This window comes from Diplotaxodon limnothrissa, linkage group LG14 (genome assembly GCF_057381915.1).
Source record: "Diplotaxodon limnothrissa isolate DT_005_m linkage group LG14, D_limnothrissa_male_GT1.1, whole genome shotgun sequence".
Lineage (NCBI taxonomy): Eukaryota > Metazoa > Chordata > Actinopteri > Cichliformes > Cichlidae > Diplotaxodon > Diplotaxodon limnothrissa.
The window spans coordinates 18,514,971-18,535,758 of record NC_140609.1 but is presented as its reverse complement, the minus strand read 5'-3'; the positions used below and the strand labels follow the sequence as shown (position 1 = coordinate 18,535,758).

Below are 20,788 nucleotides of genomic sequence, written 5' to 3'. Positions count from 1 at the left end.
GAACCGAAAGCACTGTATCGAACGGTTCAATATCGATACGAATATCGTTGCACCCCTAATATTTATATGCATATTTATAATCATACGCTTCTTGGAGTGAGCGCATACACTCATGAAGTTTAGTAACTTCAGGTCACTGCAACAAGCCCAGGTACAGTTTACCGACGGATGGGTACAGGACCTTGAAATGCACCGTGTAGAATGAAAGACCATCGTACGTATCATAAGTTTACCAGTCTCACAAATTGTCGTCATAAATACACATTCCTTAACCGTTTATTAATAGGACCTTTGAGCTCAACGGTAATTAATTAGTAGTGGAAATAATTTCTGGTAGCATCACAGAAATGTAGCAGTGACAATAATACTGTATGCTGTAATCGTACTGGGCAATTAGTGATACAAAAAACCTGTTTTATCCTTTGAAGAAAAGTATATGTTTTTGTCAATGTACCATAATAACAGAAGCGAAACGCAATATTGTGTCAGGACAATTCACTATTTATGCACAATAAATAAAGAAGCATAGCGCGACAATTTCTGTTCAGCGCCAGACTTGCTTGTAACCTATATCACTAATTATGTTGTGAAAATGACGTATTAACTACTAAAAAACACTGACCTTCGTGTAAATGCTTGGAGCAGACTAACCTGTGAGCTGGAGTGTTCTGGGACGTTATATTTGATCTTTGAATGGCTGAAATCCAGGCCATCCGTCGCGTCTTTGTTACTTCGGAAACATGGCTTGAACAATTTCTCTTCAACGACGTAATCCGATAACAACCGATCTCTTTACTCGTCGGCTTCCCGTGGCTGTCATGCGACCGGCTATTGCAGTTAATAATACAACAGCTTCTTGACATTTTTGTGTTTCTTTTTATCGCTGTATAACTGATTTTAATTGAAAGCCTGCGTGCGCTAGTACCGCTTGCCACGAGTTCCCAGAATCCTTTGCGGTTCTATCCGTGAATGACGTCACATTTTCAATCTCTATATAATATGCATGTTAAATTTTATATTTGGGGTAAAATATCAAGTCTTTTCAAGTAAACCGGTTCAAGTCCAATTCAAGTCCCAAGTCATTGGTGTAAAAGTCCAAGTCAAGTCACAAGTCTTAGAACATTTTTTCAAGTCAAGTCTAAAGTCATAAAATTAATGACTCGAGTCTGACTCGAGTCCAAGTCATGTGACTCGAGTCCACACCTCTGACCACCACTATGTGTATATATATATATATATATATATATATATATATATATATATATATATATATATATATATATATACATACATACATACATACATACATACATACATATATATATACATATATATATAACATCGGAGGGAATAACATCAGAGATCTCTGTCCAGAAGAGCGCAGTCCTGGGAACAGCTAAGATACTGCACAGGACCCTCAAGCCCCCAGGCCTCTGGTAGAGGACCCGAGCTTGAAGGATAAACCGCCCGCAGGGGCGTGCTGGGTGTTTATATATATATATATATATATATATATATATATATATATATATATATATATATATATATATAAGATAAGATAACCTTTATTAGTCCCACACGTGGGAAATTTGTTTTGTCACAGCAGGAAGTGGACAGTGCAAAAGTTATGAGGCAAAAATTAGAATACAATAAGAATAAATACAGTATACAACTGTACAGAATAGAATAAAATACTATATACAGTAGAATACAATAAAATAAATATACAATAAGATAAAAATAGAATACAAATACTATATACAACTGAGTAAAAATACAACGATGACAGAAAGGATTATTGCACTTAGTATTATTGCATATGTATGGATGTGTGTGCTTGATCAGTTAATATATAATCACACAAAACAATCATATATATATATATATATATATATATATACATATATATATATACATATATATATATATATATATATACATATATATATATACATATATATATATATATATATATATATATATATATATATATATATATATATATATATATATATACATATATATATATACATATATATATATATATATATATATATATATATATATATATATATATATATATATATATGATTGTTTGTGTGATAATACAAAAACAATAGACATATGCATTCGATTGTGTAATTTAAGTGATCTAGGTAGCTCTGTTTTGGAAGTTCAGTTAACGCTAGAAATGTGTTTTGGAGTTTGTACGAGTTTTGTCTCTAGGGGCCCTCATAAATATTTATATTAGAGATGGCACGATACCACTTTTTTATGTCCGATACCGATACCGATATCATAAATTTGGATATCTGCCGATACCGATATGAATCCGATATAGTGTTTTTTAATCAACAAAACTGTTTTTTAAAATATCTTGCTACATTTTGCAAGTCTGCAAGTTCATACTCAAGTTTAAAACAACAACTACACTAAAGCTATTCTGTTATACCTGTATACAAAAAAAATATTTCATAGTTCAGCAATACTGATCAATCTAATAAACTTAGACCTACACCATTCTCCCTATTCTGGTATTTTAAAGAGTACTTAGCGTAAATATTAAGCAACCTAACTAATAGGGTTCCAACTCCCAGCAACAACAAAAATAAATAAATAAAAAATAGGGAACCACCCCTCACGCGCCACCTCATGATGCTTAATCGACGTAATCAACCTTAATTTGATGCAGTGTGAAAAAAAATGCACAGAAATATTAAATAGATTCAACATCTTTCTTCAACAAAATTGCAGACTGCACAGATGGTACCTTCCCAAAGGAAAAAGTACTATAGCTTACTAGGGTATATATATTAGACTTAATAGTCACTACACAGCAAATTCAAAAGTGTTAAATGTTTTGGTGTTAATAGTCTTCTTGCAAAAGTAGAGTTAATTTTACTCTAAGCAGAGTCACATTCTTTTAATGTAACTCTGAGGTGTAAAATGATAGTAGTTAAAATCGAGTGTTAAAAATGAGTGTTTCTCTGTCATATCTGGAGGTGTTACAATGGAAACATTAACTCTTGACCTCTTAACTCTGAACTCCTAGAGGGGCTATGACACCAATAGAGTAAATTCACAGACTCCGCCCCCAGCACGGCTCCAATCGAAGCTGAAGTGAAGCCGTTTCAGAATATTTTGCTCTACATATTTGAGTTGTTTGCCATGCTTGGTAAGTCATTTTTTCAAAGATTGTTTCAATTATTATTATGAGCTTTTACTTCTGTGGCTCTTTGGAGTTGAGACAAAGCTGTGTGGAAGGCATTAGCCATGTTGCTCGGTGATAGCATAATATTCTGTTTTAGCTAGCTGAAAGGTATTGTACCACAGCCTTGAAAAAAGCTTGCATGTGAATTTTCAGTCAAACTTTTGGTCAAATACACCTAAAACAATGTCTAGAATGTGAAATGTTGGTATAATGGTGCTACTTGAAGCCTGAAAACGATCGCCCATAAAAAAAAAAAAAGCGAGCAAACAGCAGTAGCTGACGTCCTGACTGGATTCTACGTTAGCATAGATCCCTCCAGAGTTTTGTGCACACGGTTTAGGTAAAAATTAAAAAGGTTGAGGTTTTACATTTAGTTCAGTATTACCTGTTGCCTGTGTCTTTGTCTTTTGGGAAAATACTTTACACAAGTAATGGCTCAAAGAGGATTCCTTTTTTTTTTTTTTTTACTGTGCTGCAATTGTTTACTGGATTATTTGTGCCATTAATTAGTGTCAACTAATTTTTATTCAATCTCTGCACAGGATATGCTTGTGAAGATGGAATATGGGGGAGAGCAGAAGTGCGTTGAAGTTCCATAAAGGGATGAATGAAGGACATGCATATTGTATTGAAGAAATAAGTGTTGAGAATGCTGTTATTTATGTCAGACCTTTTGATAAACAAAATTCTAATGAAAGTGAGAACATGTATACTGTTACATCTTTCAGAAAATGTTTTGAAATTGTGGTGCACAAGTCAGAATAAATGTTTTTCAAAAACCATTGCATCTTTTTAGTAAATGTTTATTTCCAAAAGAAATTTCTAGAAGTTCAGAACAGTAAAATTCCCGCTTTTTAGAATGAATTAGAAGATAACTCTTACGTAGTTAAACTAAAATACTCTTTGAGAGTTAATATATAAACTCTTAACACCAAGTGTTAAATTATCAACTCCAGACAGATTTGGTGTTTAACACTAAATCAGAGTTAACGTACCAACTCTCCAAAAAGAGTTAAATTAACACTCTCTGGTGTGGACCCATATAGACACTTTAATAGTGTTGAAATCAAATCCGACAGTGTTAATTTGGACATGCTGGATTTGCTGTGTATATACAGTAATTGACTTCTATTCGTTTTACATCAAATTAAAACTTTGGGTGTCAGATAATTATTTATTAAAAGCTAGACATTTTAAATGAGAATAAGAAAGAAAAGTATGTCTTTGTGCCCCCTTTTCCCAGTTAATGCCCTATCGGCCCCCCTGGCTAAACTTTGCTAGATCCGCCCCTGCACAGTTACCAGCGTCAGCTACGTAGAAAACGATCCTGGTGTAGAAAGTAATATTAAATAAATTCTAACAACAGCTTATCAAGCTTAAACGTGCTGCTGTTGTTCAGCCGCTGGTTTCCTCTTTCTGGTGCAAAGTGGGCCAAAAACAAACAAGAAAGACGGACTCGCTACAGAAAAGCCGATCAGCTGATCATTTAAGCAGTTTCATGATTGAAGTAGCAGCCGGAGAGCGAGAGGCAGTCGCTCGTTAAGCTTAACGTGGGAATGCTTTACAAACATTCAGAGATGGACTTACACACTTGCTTTACTTCTCTCGGGGATAACTTTGTCGGAGATGAAATGCCAGGTTGCTAGCGAAGCTCCAAATGCTATCCAGACCACCGACAGGTCCCGCATGCCACAGCCGCTCTATCACGTGATGCATACTGCTCCAACGTGCTAACGTTCTGAGGTGAGTTACGGCGTGTTGCAAGTTTTGTGAGGTGCTTTCGTGATATTTAATGGATCGGATTACATTTTTTATTTTTCTCCGATATCCGATCCAGTAATTTAGGTCAGTATCGGACCGATACCGATACGTAATATCGGATCGGTCCATCTCTAATTTATATATAAACATATATATAAAGAAAACCACGTTTTTTTACATTACTAATTCCTTTTGTGCATAATTTTATATTGTTGTCCATAATTAGTTAATTAAAGCAACAAAACAACCTGAAGATCCAGTTGGGACAAAAGAACCGACTCTTTTTAGTGAGCCGAAGGAGCCGGTTCTCTAAAAAGATCCGGAAATCCCATCACTACAATGAAACGCGACAACTACGGTAGATACTTAGGGACCACCAAAAAGTTCACCTGCTCATTGAAAACGGAGAGCACTCTAAATTCTTGTAAATAATTTATTGAATGACAGATTTTTTTAAAATGGGATCTACAGACAGACCCTTGTCTTTTTAGTGGCTGACTTTGTCTTGTGTGTTATTTTAATGAATAAATAAATAAAAATCCATGTTATTGGCAGGAAAGCAATCAATCCAGAATGCTATTTAATGAGGTGTAATAAATATGTGTAAACCTGATAAAACAGGCAAATAAGGGGGAAAGGGAATGTTCCCGAATTTTTACATTTTTTTCATTATTGCTTTGTTTGGTGAAGATACATTTGAAGCTATAGAAATTACAACAGCAGCTAACTTTATTGATTGACACAATGCTATAAAATTACTTTACATTAGAATAACAAAACAAAACATAATTTTGCTTTTTAGGATATACACACCAGCAGTAAGCCCAGCTGTTAGCGTTACAGTTTTTCAGGTGCCACTTTCAGGGCTGCTAAAGATCCAAGAGTCTTTCCAGCTGGTGTCTTGCAATGGCCTGTGTGCTCAGGGTTGAGAGAACAGCCACCTGTCACCCTTTGGTCTCTTTCACAGTTTGAATGGCCTGATTCCACCTTGTGTGCACTGGGATGTGGCCTCGCCATAGCTGCCCTTGCAGAAGCACACAAAACCACTTCTCCTGTCCATATGGTTAGAGAGGTACTTCCACTCTTTAAGAATGTGTGATGGTGCTGGCGGGTGTAATCAAATGCCTAGAAAATACTTCAGAATATGTCAATCAGCCATTAAACTCCTACTCCTATGTTCCTGTTTGTGCGCTTATAAAAAGGTAAATAATTGTGAACAGCCCCTAACCTCATAATGCAAATTTTCATTCACAGGGAACTTCTTGTTCTTTTCTTGTTACAAGCACCGTGGATGAACCAGAAGTCTCAACAAAGGTACTCCACCTGCCTTCGCTGGTCATACTTTAAGTTATGTTTGTAACCGCAATTACACTGAACAGTTGAACTGATTGAACAATTAGTTGTTCAATAAAGTTGAACCTTTAGCATTTCCTACCAAGTACACTTTGTTAATGGGACGTTGTTCCGTTTGCCCTCTAAACCGAGAAAAACAAAACATGTAAAAACTGAGCAAAGAAATATGAAGAGACCAACATTACTGTGTACAGTGTGATTTCTGTTTTCTGTAAGGCAGTGCTTCACTGACAAAGACTAAGGGGTAGAGAGAGAGTGAGAGAGAGAGAACTATTATATTTTTGTTCTAAAACAACAATAGTTTCCCTTATCCACAGTGTTTGAGGCCTCCCAGCACCATCCACCCCTTCCACGAATGCGCTCTGGTAAGCTCAGCTTCAAGCCACAGCACTGACAGTGTTTTTGATGTAGCTGGCAGTTTCAACTTTCATGTTAAGTCTTGGTAAGGTTTTCCATTTACTCTACCTAAAATGTATGCGTTATTTGTGCAGTCTGCAGGTACTACAATGTTTTAAATGCATCATTTGTTACTGTAATGTCATGCTAAAATGTTTCAAATGCTTTGACACAGCTTAAAAACACCATAATCCAGCATGCAATACCTGCTTTAAAAAAATGAACTTTTTTCTGTTAGATTATATGTTAGTGATTTTTTTCCCCCTCAGACATCACCTTGATGTGAGAAGAATGAGTCGTTTAGAGGGACTGAAGGCCAACTCGTCTCAGTTTACTCTAGAAGGAGAGCCTTTCCGCATCCTGGGAGGCTCTGTCCATTACTTCCGTGTCCCCAGAGCCTACTGGGAGGACAGGCTGCTGAAGATGAAGGCCTGTGGTCTCAATACACTCACAACGTACGTTCCCAGTGCACATTCTGTACGCCTTAAATCACAAGTATCTGTTCTTTTGGTGAAGTAAGCCAAATAGAAACCAGTTTAGGGTCTATGTGGAAGGCCTGTTGAACATTTCTCCTCCTTATACACTGTACTATTGCTGATGATACAAAGAATATATTCTTTGCTGCTTTATTTTTCAGATATGTGCCATGGAACCTCCATGAGCCTGAGAGGGGAACATTTAATTTTCAGGATCAGCTGGACCTTAAGTAAGTTTCCCACCTAAATGTGTTACGTTTGTAGGACTACTTTTTTTTTTTTTTTAAGACATACAAAGTATTTATTTCTGAAAAGAGCATGAAGCATCTGTGCCTGTCTCAGGGCCTATGTCAGTTTGGCAGCACAGCTGGGTCTCTGGGTTATACTGCGTCCTGGACCTTACATCTGCGCTGAATGGGACTTGGGCGGGTTGCCTAGGTAGTATCATCTTCCCATCAATTTGAAGCTGTTCCATAAATACGCAGTATACCACACCGTGTCTTCTCTCTTGTTCCTCTTTTTTTTCTCTAGCTGGTTGCTACAAGATGAAGAGATGCAGTTGAGGACAACTTATCCTGGATTCGTAAATGCTGTCAACTTGTACTTTGACAAGCTCATCTCAGTTATCAAGCCTCTGATGGTAAGTCCAGGTGGCTGTTTTCTCACTACATTTTAAGCCAAAAGAATAACTAGAGTTTTCTCTGTTTGGTTTTGTTTTTTAGTTTGAAGGAGGCGGCCCGATCATTGCAGTCCAGGTTGAGAATGAATACGGCTCATTTGCAAAAGATGACAAATATATGCCATTTATAAAGAATGTGTGTATTATTGCCAATTTTAATCATTAAAATGGTTTGTGACATTGCAGCATGATGGATTCCTGCACCCTTCATTGTCTTTTTTGCTGTAGTGTCTCCAGTCCAGAGGGATCAAAGAGCTTCTGATGACTTCAGACAACTGGGAAGGCTTAAGATGTGGAGGGGTGGAAGGAGGTAATAACACTGATAAACCTTGAGCTAAAGAAAGATACAAACAATCGTTGTCTGTGTCCTTTGTTCGCTTTTTACTTTATGGTTTTGTCCTTGTTATTGGATCGTGTTTGAGAATGTGACATCTTGCTTATTTCAGCTCTAAAAACAATAAACCTTCAGAGACTCTCATTTGGAGCCATCCAACATTTGGCTGACATACAGGTAAGTGATGGTCAACGATGATCTGCGATTGTCATGACAGGTTGACATTTCAATCTGAAAGACATTTAAGTCAACTGAGAAATACTTTGGGGATTTTTATTATGAATTGATGGTAATGTTTTATTCAGCCTGTGACAGTGAGGAGCAAGATAGAGCCTACTTAATACACGTGTTCTGTTGTGTAGCCCCAGAAACCTCTAATGGTAATGGAGTACTGGTCTGGATGGTTTGATGTCTGGGGAGAACATCATCACGTGTTCCACGCCGAGGGTTTGCAAATGTTTTTTTTAAGTCACACAATTTTTCCAAGCATATGTTCATTTTATGACAAGATTCAAAGTGACAAGTGTTTATTTATTTGAAATGTTTAGGCAGATTGTAAATGTGCACTTTAAAACTCCATATATTGCTGCTTGTTGGTCTTTGTGTGTTATGTCGTCACACACTGCTACAGTGGAAAATCTGTGCTGCCCTTTATGACAGACATGCTGGCTGTGGTGTCCGAGATCTTGGATCGAGGCGTTTCCATTAATCTGTACATGTTTCATGGCGGAACCAGCTTTGGCTTCATGAACGGCGCAATGGACTTTGGCGCCTACAAATCTCAGGTCACCAGTTACGGTAGGGTGGGATTAACCTTAGACCCCAGAGCCCAGAGATCAAAGCACAAAGAAGTGTTTTACATGTTTGAGGGATATCTTTTCCAGCAGTGACACATTACAACAGTCCTTGCAGCCATTCACTGGCTACCTGTTAGTTTTAGAATTGAGTTTAAGATTTTTATTGCTGATTTTTAAAGCCCTACACGACCTGGTCCCTTCATTTATATTGTATTTATTTTTCACTTTTCACTTTTCCTATTTTTTGCCCCTGGTATTCTTTAATATTACTGCATATTATTCTCGCTTTGTTTTGAAAAGTGCTGCATAAATGCAAGCACTCTTACAAGAAAAGTTTTACTTCTTGATTGTAAATAAGAACTACTTCAAACAGAGCAAAATAACTTTGGGAGAAATTTATCTGAAGTGGACTTTTTTGTTTTAATTTGACCCCTGTTAAATCTGTTAACGTGGAAGGGGCATGGTTTATGTACTATAATACAGCTTGTTAGCTGTGGTTTAAATCAATGCAGAAAACACAGACAACATAACGGCTCTCCAAAAATAAAACCAAAATTTTGCTCGTTTAAATGTTTAATATCTTTTCATTTTAAAAAGTCAGCGGTCTCAATGGTTTCTTGGCAGATTATGATGCTCCCCTATCTGAAGCTGGGGACTGCACTCCAAAATATCACCACCTGAGGAATTTATTCAGCCAGTACCACTGTAAGTTCTTCTTAAGGATCCATATTTATTTTAATTTATGAAAAACAATGTAAATCTACTAAAATGTCTAACTCAGGCATGACTGAATGTTTTTGCGAACTCACAGCTGAGCCTCTTCCTGGAGTGCCCTCTTCTCCGGAAAGGAAAGCTTACAGCCCTGCTTTTATCCAGCAACACCTGTCACTGTGGGACATCTTGCAATTCAGCGACAAGGTGAGCTGCAGATGACAAGCGCCCATCTGGTAGAGTTGATAGTATAACTGACAAAACTAGATCAGAGCAGATAAATATGGGGTCCCTGGTGGAAGGAGAGCAAACATGGTACAATGAGTATCAAACAGACATGACGCTGCTGTTATCAGCATGTGTGTCTTTGTGCAGCAATCTGGCAACTTGCTGCTTATATGCTTAAGACAGATGTCTCACAACTTGCAGTTAGGTTTGACCTTACTTCTCCTTTAGCTATGTTTCTTCCCCTTTCTGAATGTGATTCAGGTAGTCTTTCATGAGCACTTGTGAAAGCTTACATTAAGAAACTGTAATTTTCAAGCCACAACACTACTCCTGTTTTTTCCCCATGTGTTGTGATGCAGCAAGAGATCTGATCAAATTGCATTATGTTTCAAATTCTTAAATTTTTCTTAATGTTTTACCATTTACTTGATTTTACCTCCCATTTCTCCAGCCGCACAAGTCAGACAAGCCAGTGAACATGGAGAATCTCCCTGTGAACAATAACAATGGTCAGTCATATGGTTATACACTGTATGAAACCACTATCACTGGTGGAGGCGCCCTAAACTCCAGGAACAACATTAGAGACAGAGCAGTGGTAAGAGCATACCAGTGATAAAGTAACCACAGATCCAAAATACAGCATAATTATACACTGCCTGTGTGACTTTTCAATCTTTTCCAGGTTTTTGTGAACAGGGAGTGTGTTGGTTGTTTGGACTATAAGACTCATGAGGTTGCACTCCCTGATGGAAAGGTGCTGATCATTTTTTCTGTATCTACTCTGAACTTTACAAAGTGATACTTAAATTAAGGATTAGGGTTAATATGCTTAATCATCCCATTTTACCCCCAAATTTGTCTTTGGAGTGAAGTTACAAAACACAATAGTGCCATTAGTTAATTGGGCCGTAAACTCTCTTTGCACACTATGATTTACCCCCACAGTCCATAGACGTGTGTGTTAGGACTTGGAATATTCATAGACTCAAAGAAAATTGTACATAGTCATCTTTTATTTATACTCAACATTTAAAGCACTAATTTTTTGTATATCAAAGGGGGAGAGGACATTAAGCTTCCTTGTGGAGAACTGTGGAAGAGTGAATTATGGGAAAGCTCTGGATGAACAGCGCAAAGGTATTCCACATGTTGCTGTGTGTTTTTTACATAGCTATATCAAAGTGACTGCTTCAGTCTTTTGACAAAATGTCATTCAGAAAGTTTTACAATTTAAATTCAGCAAATTTTCATACTGATAATAATACTTCTGCTGTCAGATTGCATAGCTGCATGGACTTTCAGGCCAGGGCACATATTTTTTAAGCTTAAGTCCTAAAAGATGTTCTATGCTTACTGCTTTATTTTTATTTATTTTTTTTGCCTTTGTTTTGTATGAAGAAAAAGTAAATAAAATCCAGAGTAAGTATCTGGTTAGACATCCACATTTGTGGATAGTGCTAGTAAAATAAAAGTATTCATTTCCTAATGAGGTTGGAAGGACACACGTTTTTTTTCCTGCATGCACTATTAAACCTATCAGTTGCAATCAAGACTAGTTATTTTTTACATGTGTATATATATATATATATAAGTCATTTAAAGTAACGTATAAACGACATAACTGTAAGGAATATTCAGTTTATAATTCAAATTACAGGTATTGTGGGAGACATTGTGTTGAACAACACTCCACTGAGAGGATTTTCCATCTCCTGCTTTGATATGAAGCCCAGCTTTATAAAAAGGTCTGTTATCTGGATTAAAACGTCTTTCTTGCCAAAATCGTACAGTGTTTAGAATGGCAGGTTTCTAAGTGTACCTTTTCATTGTCTATGTTAAAGGGAAGATTCAATCAAAAATTGCTCGAGTCTCCTTGTATAGATTCAATGTGCACTTTGATAACAGTATGTGTTTTGTGGCTCTTGTTTTAGATTAACAAATTCAGGCCAATGGAAAACTGACTTCAAGTCACATTGTATCCCCGGGTTTTTCCAGGCCAGGCTCTGTGTCGATGGCCCTCCCAAAGACACCTTTGTCAGCCTTCGTGTGAGTATAACAGTTTGTGTGGAAAACATTAACTAACCAGCAAGTAAGCTAGAGGGTTTTTTCTTTAAAAAAACCCAATACATGCTGTATTGGCTGGCTGGCTAGTTTCTGTTTGTTGATAGTGTATTTATCCACAGAGTTGGGGTAAAGGCATTATATTTGTCAATGGGCAGAACCTTGGACGTTATTGGTTTATTGGCCCCCAGCATTTCCTTTATCTCCCAGCACCTTGGCTTAGAAGTGGAGAGAATGAGGTACCTGTGTAATATCAAAAGATGGAACATGAATTATAAGTGTAACTTGTAACTAAAGAACCTTAGTTAATTTATGTTTATTTTTCTGCTCTCTTTCAGATTATTGTCTTTGAGGAACAACGGGTGCATGATAAACTACTGTTTGCTGAAAATCCTGATTATGGAAAGGTTATCGATGTGTACAAACTTCCTTTCTGCACACTGCTGTGAACATGCTGTAAAACAACAAACTAACTTTAACACATACACACAGACAAAGACAACCATGCTCTTTCATTAAAAGACTGATAGATTCATTATGTTAATACTGTCTAGCCTATAAAATCTATTGTAAATATTTTCATTCAAATTATAAAATCTTGCATTTTGTTTTGTTTCCTTTACTATGCAATCTGCTGATTTCACTCGACTTATTATTTAACATGCATCTTGCTCTCACTACAAATAATGCAGTTTGAACCCATTTTACACATCTTGAACCTTTGACTGTGTAAAGTCCCTGATTTGACCAGAGCAGGAGTGTCAAACTCATTTCATGTTGTGGCTCATGCAGCACACTTGGATCTTAAATGGGCTGGATCAGTGAAAATCCCCTTTCGGTCGTTTTATAGAAGTTTAACTACACATTTAAAATCCCCGAGAAGTGCAATTTCAACAGTATGTCTCAGCTTTTCGACATGATACATTATAGCCGATGAAAGAAATCTGTCAACACAAATAATTAAATGGCTAAAATTATACTTTTTTGCCTTTTCACTGTGAACCCGTTGTAAAAATTGAATTCTATAGCAGAGAATAAAAAAAAAAAGAAAAACAAGATTTTTTTTCTGTCATTTGTTTATTTATCTGTTACTGCAATGGGAAGGTCTATGTCTCACGTTTGACACACCTGAACTAGAGACCGTCCTTGGCTTGAACAGCGCCCTCACGTTCACTAAAGACGGAAATAAATCTGTACCTTGACAATAAAGGTACAATGTTTGCCATACATGTGAGCATACGATTAAATACACAGCAACTAATGAAGACACAAGTGTAACTTTTATTGCGTTCATGGCTACAGAAAAATAATAACAACTGGAAAAGAAAATCCCCGTGTATACCCCATAAATAAATGCTGTGAACTTTAGCAGCAGTCATATATTTTGAAAATTACTAAACGGAAGTACCCTATATCCTTTACAGGCGGCTTTACCATCAACTGTCACATTTCTTTCTGTGTCGGCGCAGGTGTAAAGTAAGGGTACCTGGTCGTTTCAAGTTGTAGACGACCAAATGTCCTTCAGAGCCTCGGAGTAACTTAAAATTTTATAACTTCTGAGTGAATGTAGTTGCACGTGTACGCCTTTGAAATGGGTGTATAGCAGTTGTAGAAGAAGCTCCATAGTTTATTAGCCTAGCTTGAACCGGTGAGCTGCTGAACCGGTAGCTCCATAGATTTTGATATAAGTTTAGCTTATTTACCGTAGTGTCTTTTCAGAAATTGGGATTTGCTTCCGCATTCTAGCATGGAGCCTTTTGGAGTCGTCGGCATTGTTCTCGGATCCTTTACAAGCCTGGTGCTGGGTGGGCTACTGTTTGCAGCCTACAAACTTGGCATACTCTACCAATTGTTCCACAAAGTAGGTATTTTTAAAAAAGTCAACACCGTAATCTGTGTGCTTTCTGTGCTATCCTTCGTTATGCACTCTGTTTTCAGTCATTGCATAATCTGTGGCCACTTAAAAAAAAAAAAGTCTTCTACAGGCAGTCAGTGTTGAAGCGTAAGCTGGACTCTATTCACGTAAACTTTGACCAGCCTTGTGGTTTTCCAGCACAAAGGTTATCAGATCCCCGCGGCTCCACATCAACACTGCAGCCCTGAACAATATGCGGTTGTTGCATAATAGGAAACGACAGTGGGATGAAAAGGAGTGTGACAGGTGGCCCTACAGAGCACAGTCAGCTCTTTATATTAGACAGCGGTTTTATTTTAGTTTGCACGATTGTTTATGTGGTTACAACAGCCACGATCTTGTCTGCAGTAACCTAATTCTGTCCCTCTTTACTTATTCCAGACTGACACAAAGAGCTCCAAGCACGGTGGCGACATTGTGGCAGAGGTCCTCCACGCCCATGGGGTCAAGTACATTTTCACTCTTGTGGGTGGGCATATTTCACCTATCCTGGTGGCGTGCGAGAAGATGGGGATCCGGATTGTGGACACTAGGCACGAGGCCACTGCAGTCTTCGCTGCTGATGCTGTGGCAAGACTTTCAGGTGCAGGTTTAGATTGCGTGAAAATGCATCTCCAGTGATACGACTCATTCTTAATGTGCGCACACGTTGTGTTCGTACAGCTTATTCTAAACAAAACGTGGGCGTTGAAGTCTTGTCAGGGTTTGTCTTAACAGCAGGCGTTCCACCTCCTGCAGACATTATGATTTATCAAGCAAAGGTGCATCTAACAGCATTCTTAGAGGCTAAAAGGAGTTAACACTTCCTTGAAACAATGGCTTGGTTTAGATGTTATTAAGGTGGCATGAATAATAATTTAAAAACCTGCTAAAAACCTGACCTGATCACTTGATTTTGGTTTGATCATGAACAAAGTGTCTTTCAACATTATGTGTCTTACTGTCCTAGTTTGCATTACCTGGACAGTATCAGATCCCCATGGCTATCAGAAGATGGGTTTTTTTTTCACAATTTTGGTCTCTGTTCAGATGTTGTTACACCCCTATTACCCCCCAGTTGAGAAATTCACATTATTACTGCACCAAAACGAATAGAGGGATTCAAATAAATTAATGCAGAAGTAAAACATAACTTATAGCAACAATACTACACAGCAATGGAACAAAAATGTACACTACACAAGGTAGAGATAAATGTAGGTGCACCTTAGTAATAGCTCTGACAGCAAGCTGTTATGCTTGTTTCTGCTTCAGGTACGGTTGGTGTAGCCGCTGTGACGGCTGGCCCAGGCCTCACTAACACAGTGACCGCAGTGAAGAATGCTCAGATGGCTGAATCTCCTTTGCTGCTCATTGGAGGAGCTGCTGGCACGCTACTCCAGGTGGAGTGGATTCAGATATTATTAATGCCACCACAATATTAATGTGCATGCAGAGTAAAACGACAGGCAAAAAAAAGCATTCTTCAGTGTTTATCAATTGTGTTTGCGGAACAGGGCAGAGGAGCACTGCAAGATATCGACCAGATGTCTCTCTTCAAGCCTTTGTGTAAGTTCTGCACCTCCATCAGGACTGTCAGAGAAATTGTGCCTACGGTCAAGAAGGCGTTGGCCATTGCTCAGTCAGGAACGCCTGGTCCTGTTTTCATAGAGTTCCCCATTGACACGCTCTACCCCTTCCACCTGGTGTCTAAGGAGTTTGTTGTTAAGAACCCTCCCAAAGGCCTGATGGGAAGAATTGTCTCATGGTATGTTGTTTTTGCACTGCATGCTACTGTTTGGGTTATTTATAATGTTTGCATCTTTTATAATATCATAATTTGGGAATTTCTTTCCTCATTATTCTTCCCTAATCAGAAGTGTGTTCATATGTTCTGAATTATTTGATTTTTGTGGTCTGCTTTCTTCAAAGGTACCTTCATAACCACCTCATGAATCTCTTTGCTGGAGCCTGGGAGCCCAGGGATATGTCTCCACTTCCCGTTCACATCCCTCAAGCCACAGACAATCAGGTAAGTCTTGTAGTAAATGTTCGTCAATACGTAAATGCTCTGGCCATTGGAGATTGACAGCATTTTTAAACATTTTTTTCGATGCATGCCAGATCCAAAAGTGCCTAGAGCTGGTGAGTCGAGCCAAGAAACCTGTTATTGTGCTGGGTAGCCAAGCAACACTACCCCCAACACCAGTGGATAACATCAGGTAAAAGATGAGTCACGTGTCCTTTTATTTTTCTGCCACTCTTTGTTGTTTGGTGTTGATACTGGAAGTGTTTGTTAAAATGTGTTAAACTATTCCTGTGGTGAGCCTTAAGCAAATTTTTCTTCAGTCTTCAAATATCAGTGAAATTATATTTTGGTATTTTTACTTGGATGTTACATCTGGTCAAAATGGTTTCCCCCTTTTTAAAAAATGTTTTTATTTATTTCATTTATTTGTTTATTTTAAACAGGAAGGCTTTGGAGGATCTGGGCATCCCCTGCTTTCTCGGGGGTATGTGTCGTGGCTTGCTGGGTAAAGACAGCCCCATCCACATCCGACAAAACAGACGAGATGCTCTGAAGGAAGCCGATGTGGTAGTCCTGGCAGGTCAGGCAAACATTGTTTCCTTTTTATTCCATAATGATAAAAAGAGAAATAACATTTTGAGACCAACCTATTTAATATTAATATTATAATCTAAAGAAAATTGTGCAGGATAACTGCGTTTCAAAATATGTCGGAGTAAATATTTAACAAAGTTCCACGATGGATCAGTGTTATTGATTGCATTTTTAATTTTTCAGTAATTCTTTTGCATCTTTTTTTCTCCTTCTGGATTTAATTTATTCTGGAAGTATGTGTTGCGATACAGAGAGAGGTTAAACTGTGTTTTTTACATAGTGTGTATAGCTGCAGGCTCACCACGATCCCTGGAGAAATATTGACTTTTGTGCACCGTGTTTACAGGCACTGTGTGTGACTTCCGGCTGAGTTACGGCAGAACTCTCAGCAGACGCAGCAAGATCATCGCTGTCAACAGAGACAAGACACAGCTGCTAAAAAACTCAGACATGTTCTGGAAACCAACTATAGCAATTCAGGGTATGTTTGCCCCCTGATTTCATGCTAGCTTTAAAGGAAGGAAAGATTCAAAAATCTTTAGATAATCATAAAATATTGTACATGTGGTGCATATAAATATAAGCATACTCCTGATTTTTTTTTTTTTTCTTTAGAGTTGGACCTAAGAATAAATACATTAATTCAACAACTGCAAAAAAAACCCCCAAAACTGTATGTTGTATTTTCAGGTGATGCTGGATCATTTTTAGTGCGACTTTCCGAAGGGCTGAAGGGCCATCGCTGTCCAGAGGAATGGCCTCAGAGCCTCAAAGCAGGGGATGCGACCAAAGAAGCTGCAAACAAGTAAGCAGTGGGGTTGTGTTAAATTATGCATTGCAAAATCTTCTATCTGTAACCATCACAAAAGCTAACATGTTGCTTTTTTAAAATTTATTTATTTTTTATTTCAGGGCTAAAGCTGAGGAGAAGACTGAATACCACTTAAATCCCTTGAAAGCCCTCCATTGTGTGGATGAGCTGATGGCTGAGGACAGCGTCATTGTTGCAGATGGAGGAGATTTTGTAGGAAGTGCCGCTTACATAATGAAACCAAGAGGACCTCTGTGTTGGCTCGATCCAGGTAGGATGCTGCTGACAAAGCAAATAGTTTAATTAAAACAATGAAATATTTTGGTTGTTTAAACCAAGAGCTTTATAAGTAAAACAAAAATCCATAGTGCACAAGTTTTGGCTGGATGATAACTATATTCTGAGTTAGTTGCAATCATGATGTTTTAATCTTGCTCTTCATTCCTTTCCTATAGGAGCCTTTGGGACTCTGGGAGTTGGAGGTGGTTTTGCTTTGGGGGCTAAACTGTGCCGGCCTGAATCTGAGGTATGTCTGGGGAGCTTTGCCTGATCATCTGATGATCAGTTTAAAAAATCATTGACGTTTTAAAAACAAAAGCTATGTTGTGTTTGTTTCAGGTGTGGATAGTCTATGGTGATGGCTCCTTAGGATACAGTATTGCAGAGTTTGACACATTCACTAGACACAAGGTAAAATCACACACAATCCTATTTAGATTACATGTATGTAATCTATGGAAGCAAGGTAGATAACAGTAGTCAGTTAGGATCAGTGCACATGTGGTCTAGAGAAAGATCTAATGATCAAAACCAAATGAAAATAATGCAAGTGTTAGCTACTGGTGTGTACGGCCTTAAACATCACAGACTCAGTTCTTGTGTCATACAATGGAAAGATGCACTACATAATATGTTTTCATACTTGCTGTATGACCGCTATGGACCACTGACACGACAGCTTATTTAAGCATTCATTTTTTTGTGTGTGCATATTTTTCTGCTGATGTCTTTTGATAATGCATGCTCTGCTTTTCACACCTCAGACACCAGTGATAGCTCTGGTGGGAAATGATGCGTGCTGGAGTCAGATATCCAGAGAGCAGGTTCCTATGCTCGGCAGCAACGTGGCATGCGGCCTTGCATATACAGGTAGATTTATAATGTTCATGTTCGTGCTGTGATTGGTTGTAGAATACACTCAGTGATGTCTGGGCATATGTTAAAAGGTAAATTCTCTTCTTTTTGCAGACTATCACATCGTGGCAGATGGCTACGGTGGTAAGGGCTACCTTATAGGCTCTGAAAATGAAGAAAAGTTAAATGATATCGTCAGACAAGCTCAGAGGGATGCCCGGGAGGGCAAGGCTGCACTTATCAATGTTCTGATAGGGAAGACCAATTTTAGAGATGGCTCTATTTCGATATAGAATATCTGTGTAATACAGTAACCATGCATTATTTATCCTTTAACTCTGGCTACCCTGATGGACTCTTAATATCTAGGTTTGTGCAGGATTCTTTTAGTGTGACCTGGATCCAATCTCTGCTAGTGCACTTAAAGCCATAATTCACTCTGATAAATCACCTTTTAGTGTGCCGAGCTCTCTTGGATCACTTATTATTTCCTCCATCAGACTAGCAATGAATTCATAGCAAATCCACTATATATCAGTTATGACTGTTATCCTCCCTGTTGTGATACAGATATTTAGCATTAAGTTTCACTTAAAACATAGCTCCATACCTGCCAGCCTAGACAACGATACAGTCTGTGCTTAGAATTTTCAGAGAATAGCTGCTGCATTTTTTTTAAAGGGGGGTAAAAGGGAATGTTAAGGGATTATTCCTGTTTGGAAATTTTGTGGTTCAGTTTTTGACGGTTAAACAGCCGATTACAACTTTTGCAAATAAACAGTGAATGAAATCACTCGTGTGAGAGAGAGCATTAGCTACCAGTATGCCTTTTTCTCCTGTTCTGACATGAACACATAGCCTTTTTATGTGGACACAAGGCATCTTAGAACTGTATGTAGTTCATAATTTATAATTTAGGAAATCACTTTGTAGAATGGGGAAAACATTTTGTTTTTGAATGTTGATAACTGACTAACGGTATGCCTTCATAACGTTTGATTGTATCTTCAAAATGCATTGCCATGAAGAGACTGAAAACGTGTCTGCTGATTCGATTATATGTCTAAACAATATTTGATACTAACTTGTTTGCAGTGATATGGGCTAAGCCTGTACACAGTTTGGATTGCACTATTATCGTAAGATATTTACTCACCAGGTGAACACATCAGTTATTACACTCCTGTATGTACTGTTGTCTTGTTTGGCACATTGTGTGTTGAAATTTTAATCATAAAATGTTAATTTGGATTGATTCTGAAATAAATTTTTAAGAAAGGAGGTAATGTGAGTTTTTTATTTATTTACTTATTTATGTAAAACTGATTTAGATGTTTTAGGTGGCATGTTTACAGAAGTTTGTAATGACAGCAAGCATTCATTATCTCTGCATCACCCATCAACAAAGCCTTTACTCAACGCATAAACATCTCTGTACTTTTTGTATTTTCGCAACATCAACACAAACCAGTTTAAAAACGCTAAAGATTCGAATCGTGCTTATCGTAACAGGTGACTTTTGCCCCAAATTCTTCTCTAGGTGCAGTTAGTATTTCAACCGGGAGATGGCAGTGCAGTAGTGGTATTGTTAAAGTCTGTGCTGACGTGTTGTTTAGCATACGTTATAAAACAATGTAAATGTAGAATTTAGCGTCAGTTTTGAAGACCACCGCAGTCTTTATAACTGAGAATAATTTCATAAAAATTAATAAAGAAATTTAATTTACAAAAAAGTAATAAAAAGTAAAGTTGCACCTGATAGCGTCATTATTTATTTTGGTGATGTTTAATCACAAGACTTTGAACACAAACTGATTCATCTCGGGACATTACACATCTATTTCCACGTATATATGACGTCAGTAGAAAGACGAATTCACATGCTTTATTGTCCCTAAAAGGTAAAATCTGCACAAGTAAATAAATCAATAGAAATTATTTCTTAGTATTAACTCGAGATTCTCTATAACATCTGTATAGAGTACAGAGACGTCTTGCCTAGCTGGACGTAACACGGGAAGAAAAGCTCAGAAAATCTGCTGCTTTCAAATGCTCTTTGTAAATCTCCCCTTTGTGGGTTTGAATTTTAAAGCAGGTCCATTTGTTGGTTTTTTTTTCCTTAAATAAAACTTGTTACTATACCTGGGCTGCCGTGGAGGTCAGAAATCTATTTGTACATTACCGTGTCGATATAACTATCAAAGCATAGTATATTTAAAAAATGAAATTGCCCTAATCTTTGGTTTGAAACAAAGTAGAGCCTCACCTATCTTGCATTTTAAAAAAAAGAAAAAACTCAACACCTCTGTAGACTGG

At 37.7% G+C, this 20,788-nt stretch overlaps 2 protein-coding genes across 2 annotated transcripts; both read left to right on the top strand.

Annotated features, from left to right (window-relative positions):
* The first annotated feature begins 7,009 nt into the window (after window positions 1-7,009).
* LOC146618701 (beta-galactosidase-1-like protein 2) lies at window positions 7,010-12,459 on the top strand. Its single transcript, XM_085371694.1, has 18 exons — window positions 7,010-7,176; window positions 7,359-7,427; window positions 7,540-7,635; window positions 7,729-7,837; window positions 7,920-8,012; window positions 8,105-8,186; window positions 8,323-8,387; window positions 8,573-8,657; window positions 8,871-9,008; window positions 9,632-9,712; window positions 9,819-9,925; window positions 10,398-10,544; window positions 10,632-10,703; window positions 11,008-11,086; window positions 11,607-11,694; window positions 11,881-11,995; window positions 12,133-12,249; window positions 12,349-12,459. Exons 1-18 carry the CDS (start codon window positions 7,013-7,015, stop codon window positions 12,457-12,459), a joined length of 1,818 nt encoding a protein of 605 aa, XP_085227820.1. The 5' UTR covers window positions 7,010-7,012.
* A 1,001-nt stretch (window positions 12,460-13,460) lies between these two features.
* On the top strand, window positions 13,461-19,628 carry hacl2 (2-hydroxyacyl-CoA lyase 2). Its single transcript, XM_085371693.1, has 14 exons — window positions 13,461-13,871; window positions 14,307-14,508; window positions 15,180-15,307; window positions 15,422-15,672; window positions 15,837-15,936; window positions 16,029-16,126; window positions 16,377-16,513; window positions 16,874-17,008; window positions 17,218-17,332; window positions 17,440-17,609; window positions 17,794-17,864; window positions 17,957-18,028; window positions 18,382-18,487; window positions 18,587-19,628. The coding sequence occupies exons 1-14, from the start codon at window positions 13,758-13,760 to the stop codon at window positions 18,763-18,765; spliced, it is 1,878 nt and encodes a 625-aa protein (XP_085227819.1). The 5' UTR covers window positions 13,461-13,757; the 3' UTR covers window positions 18,766-19,628.
* The last annotated feature ends 1,160 nt before the right edge of the window (window positions 19,629-20,788 follow it).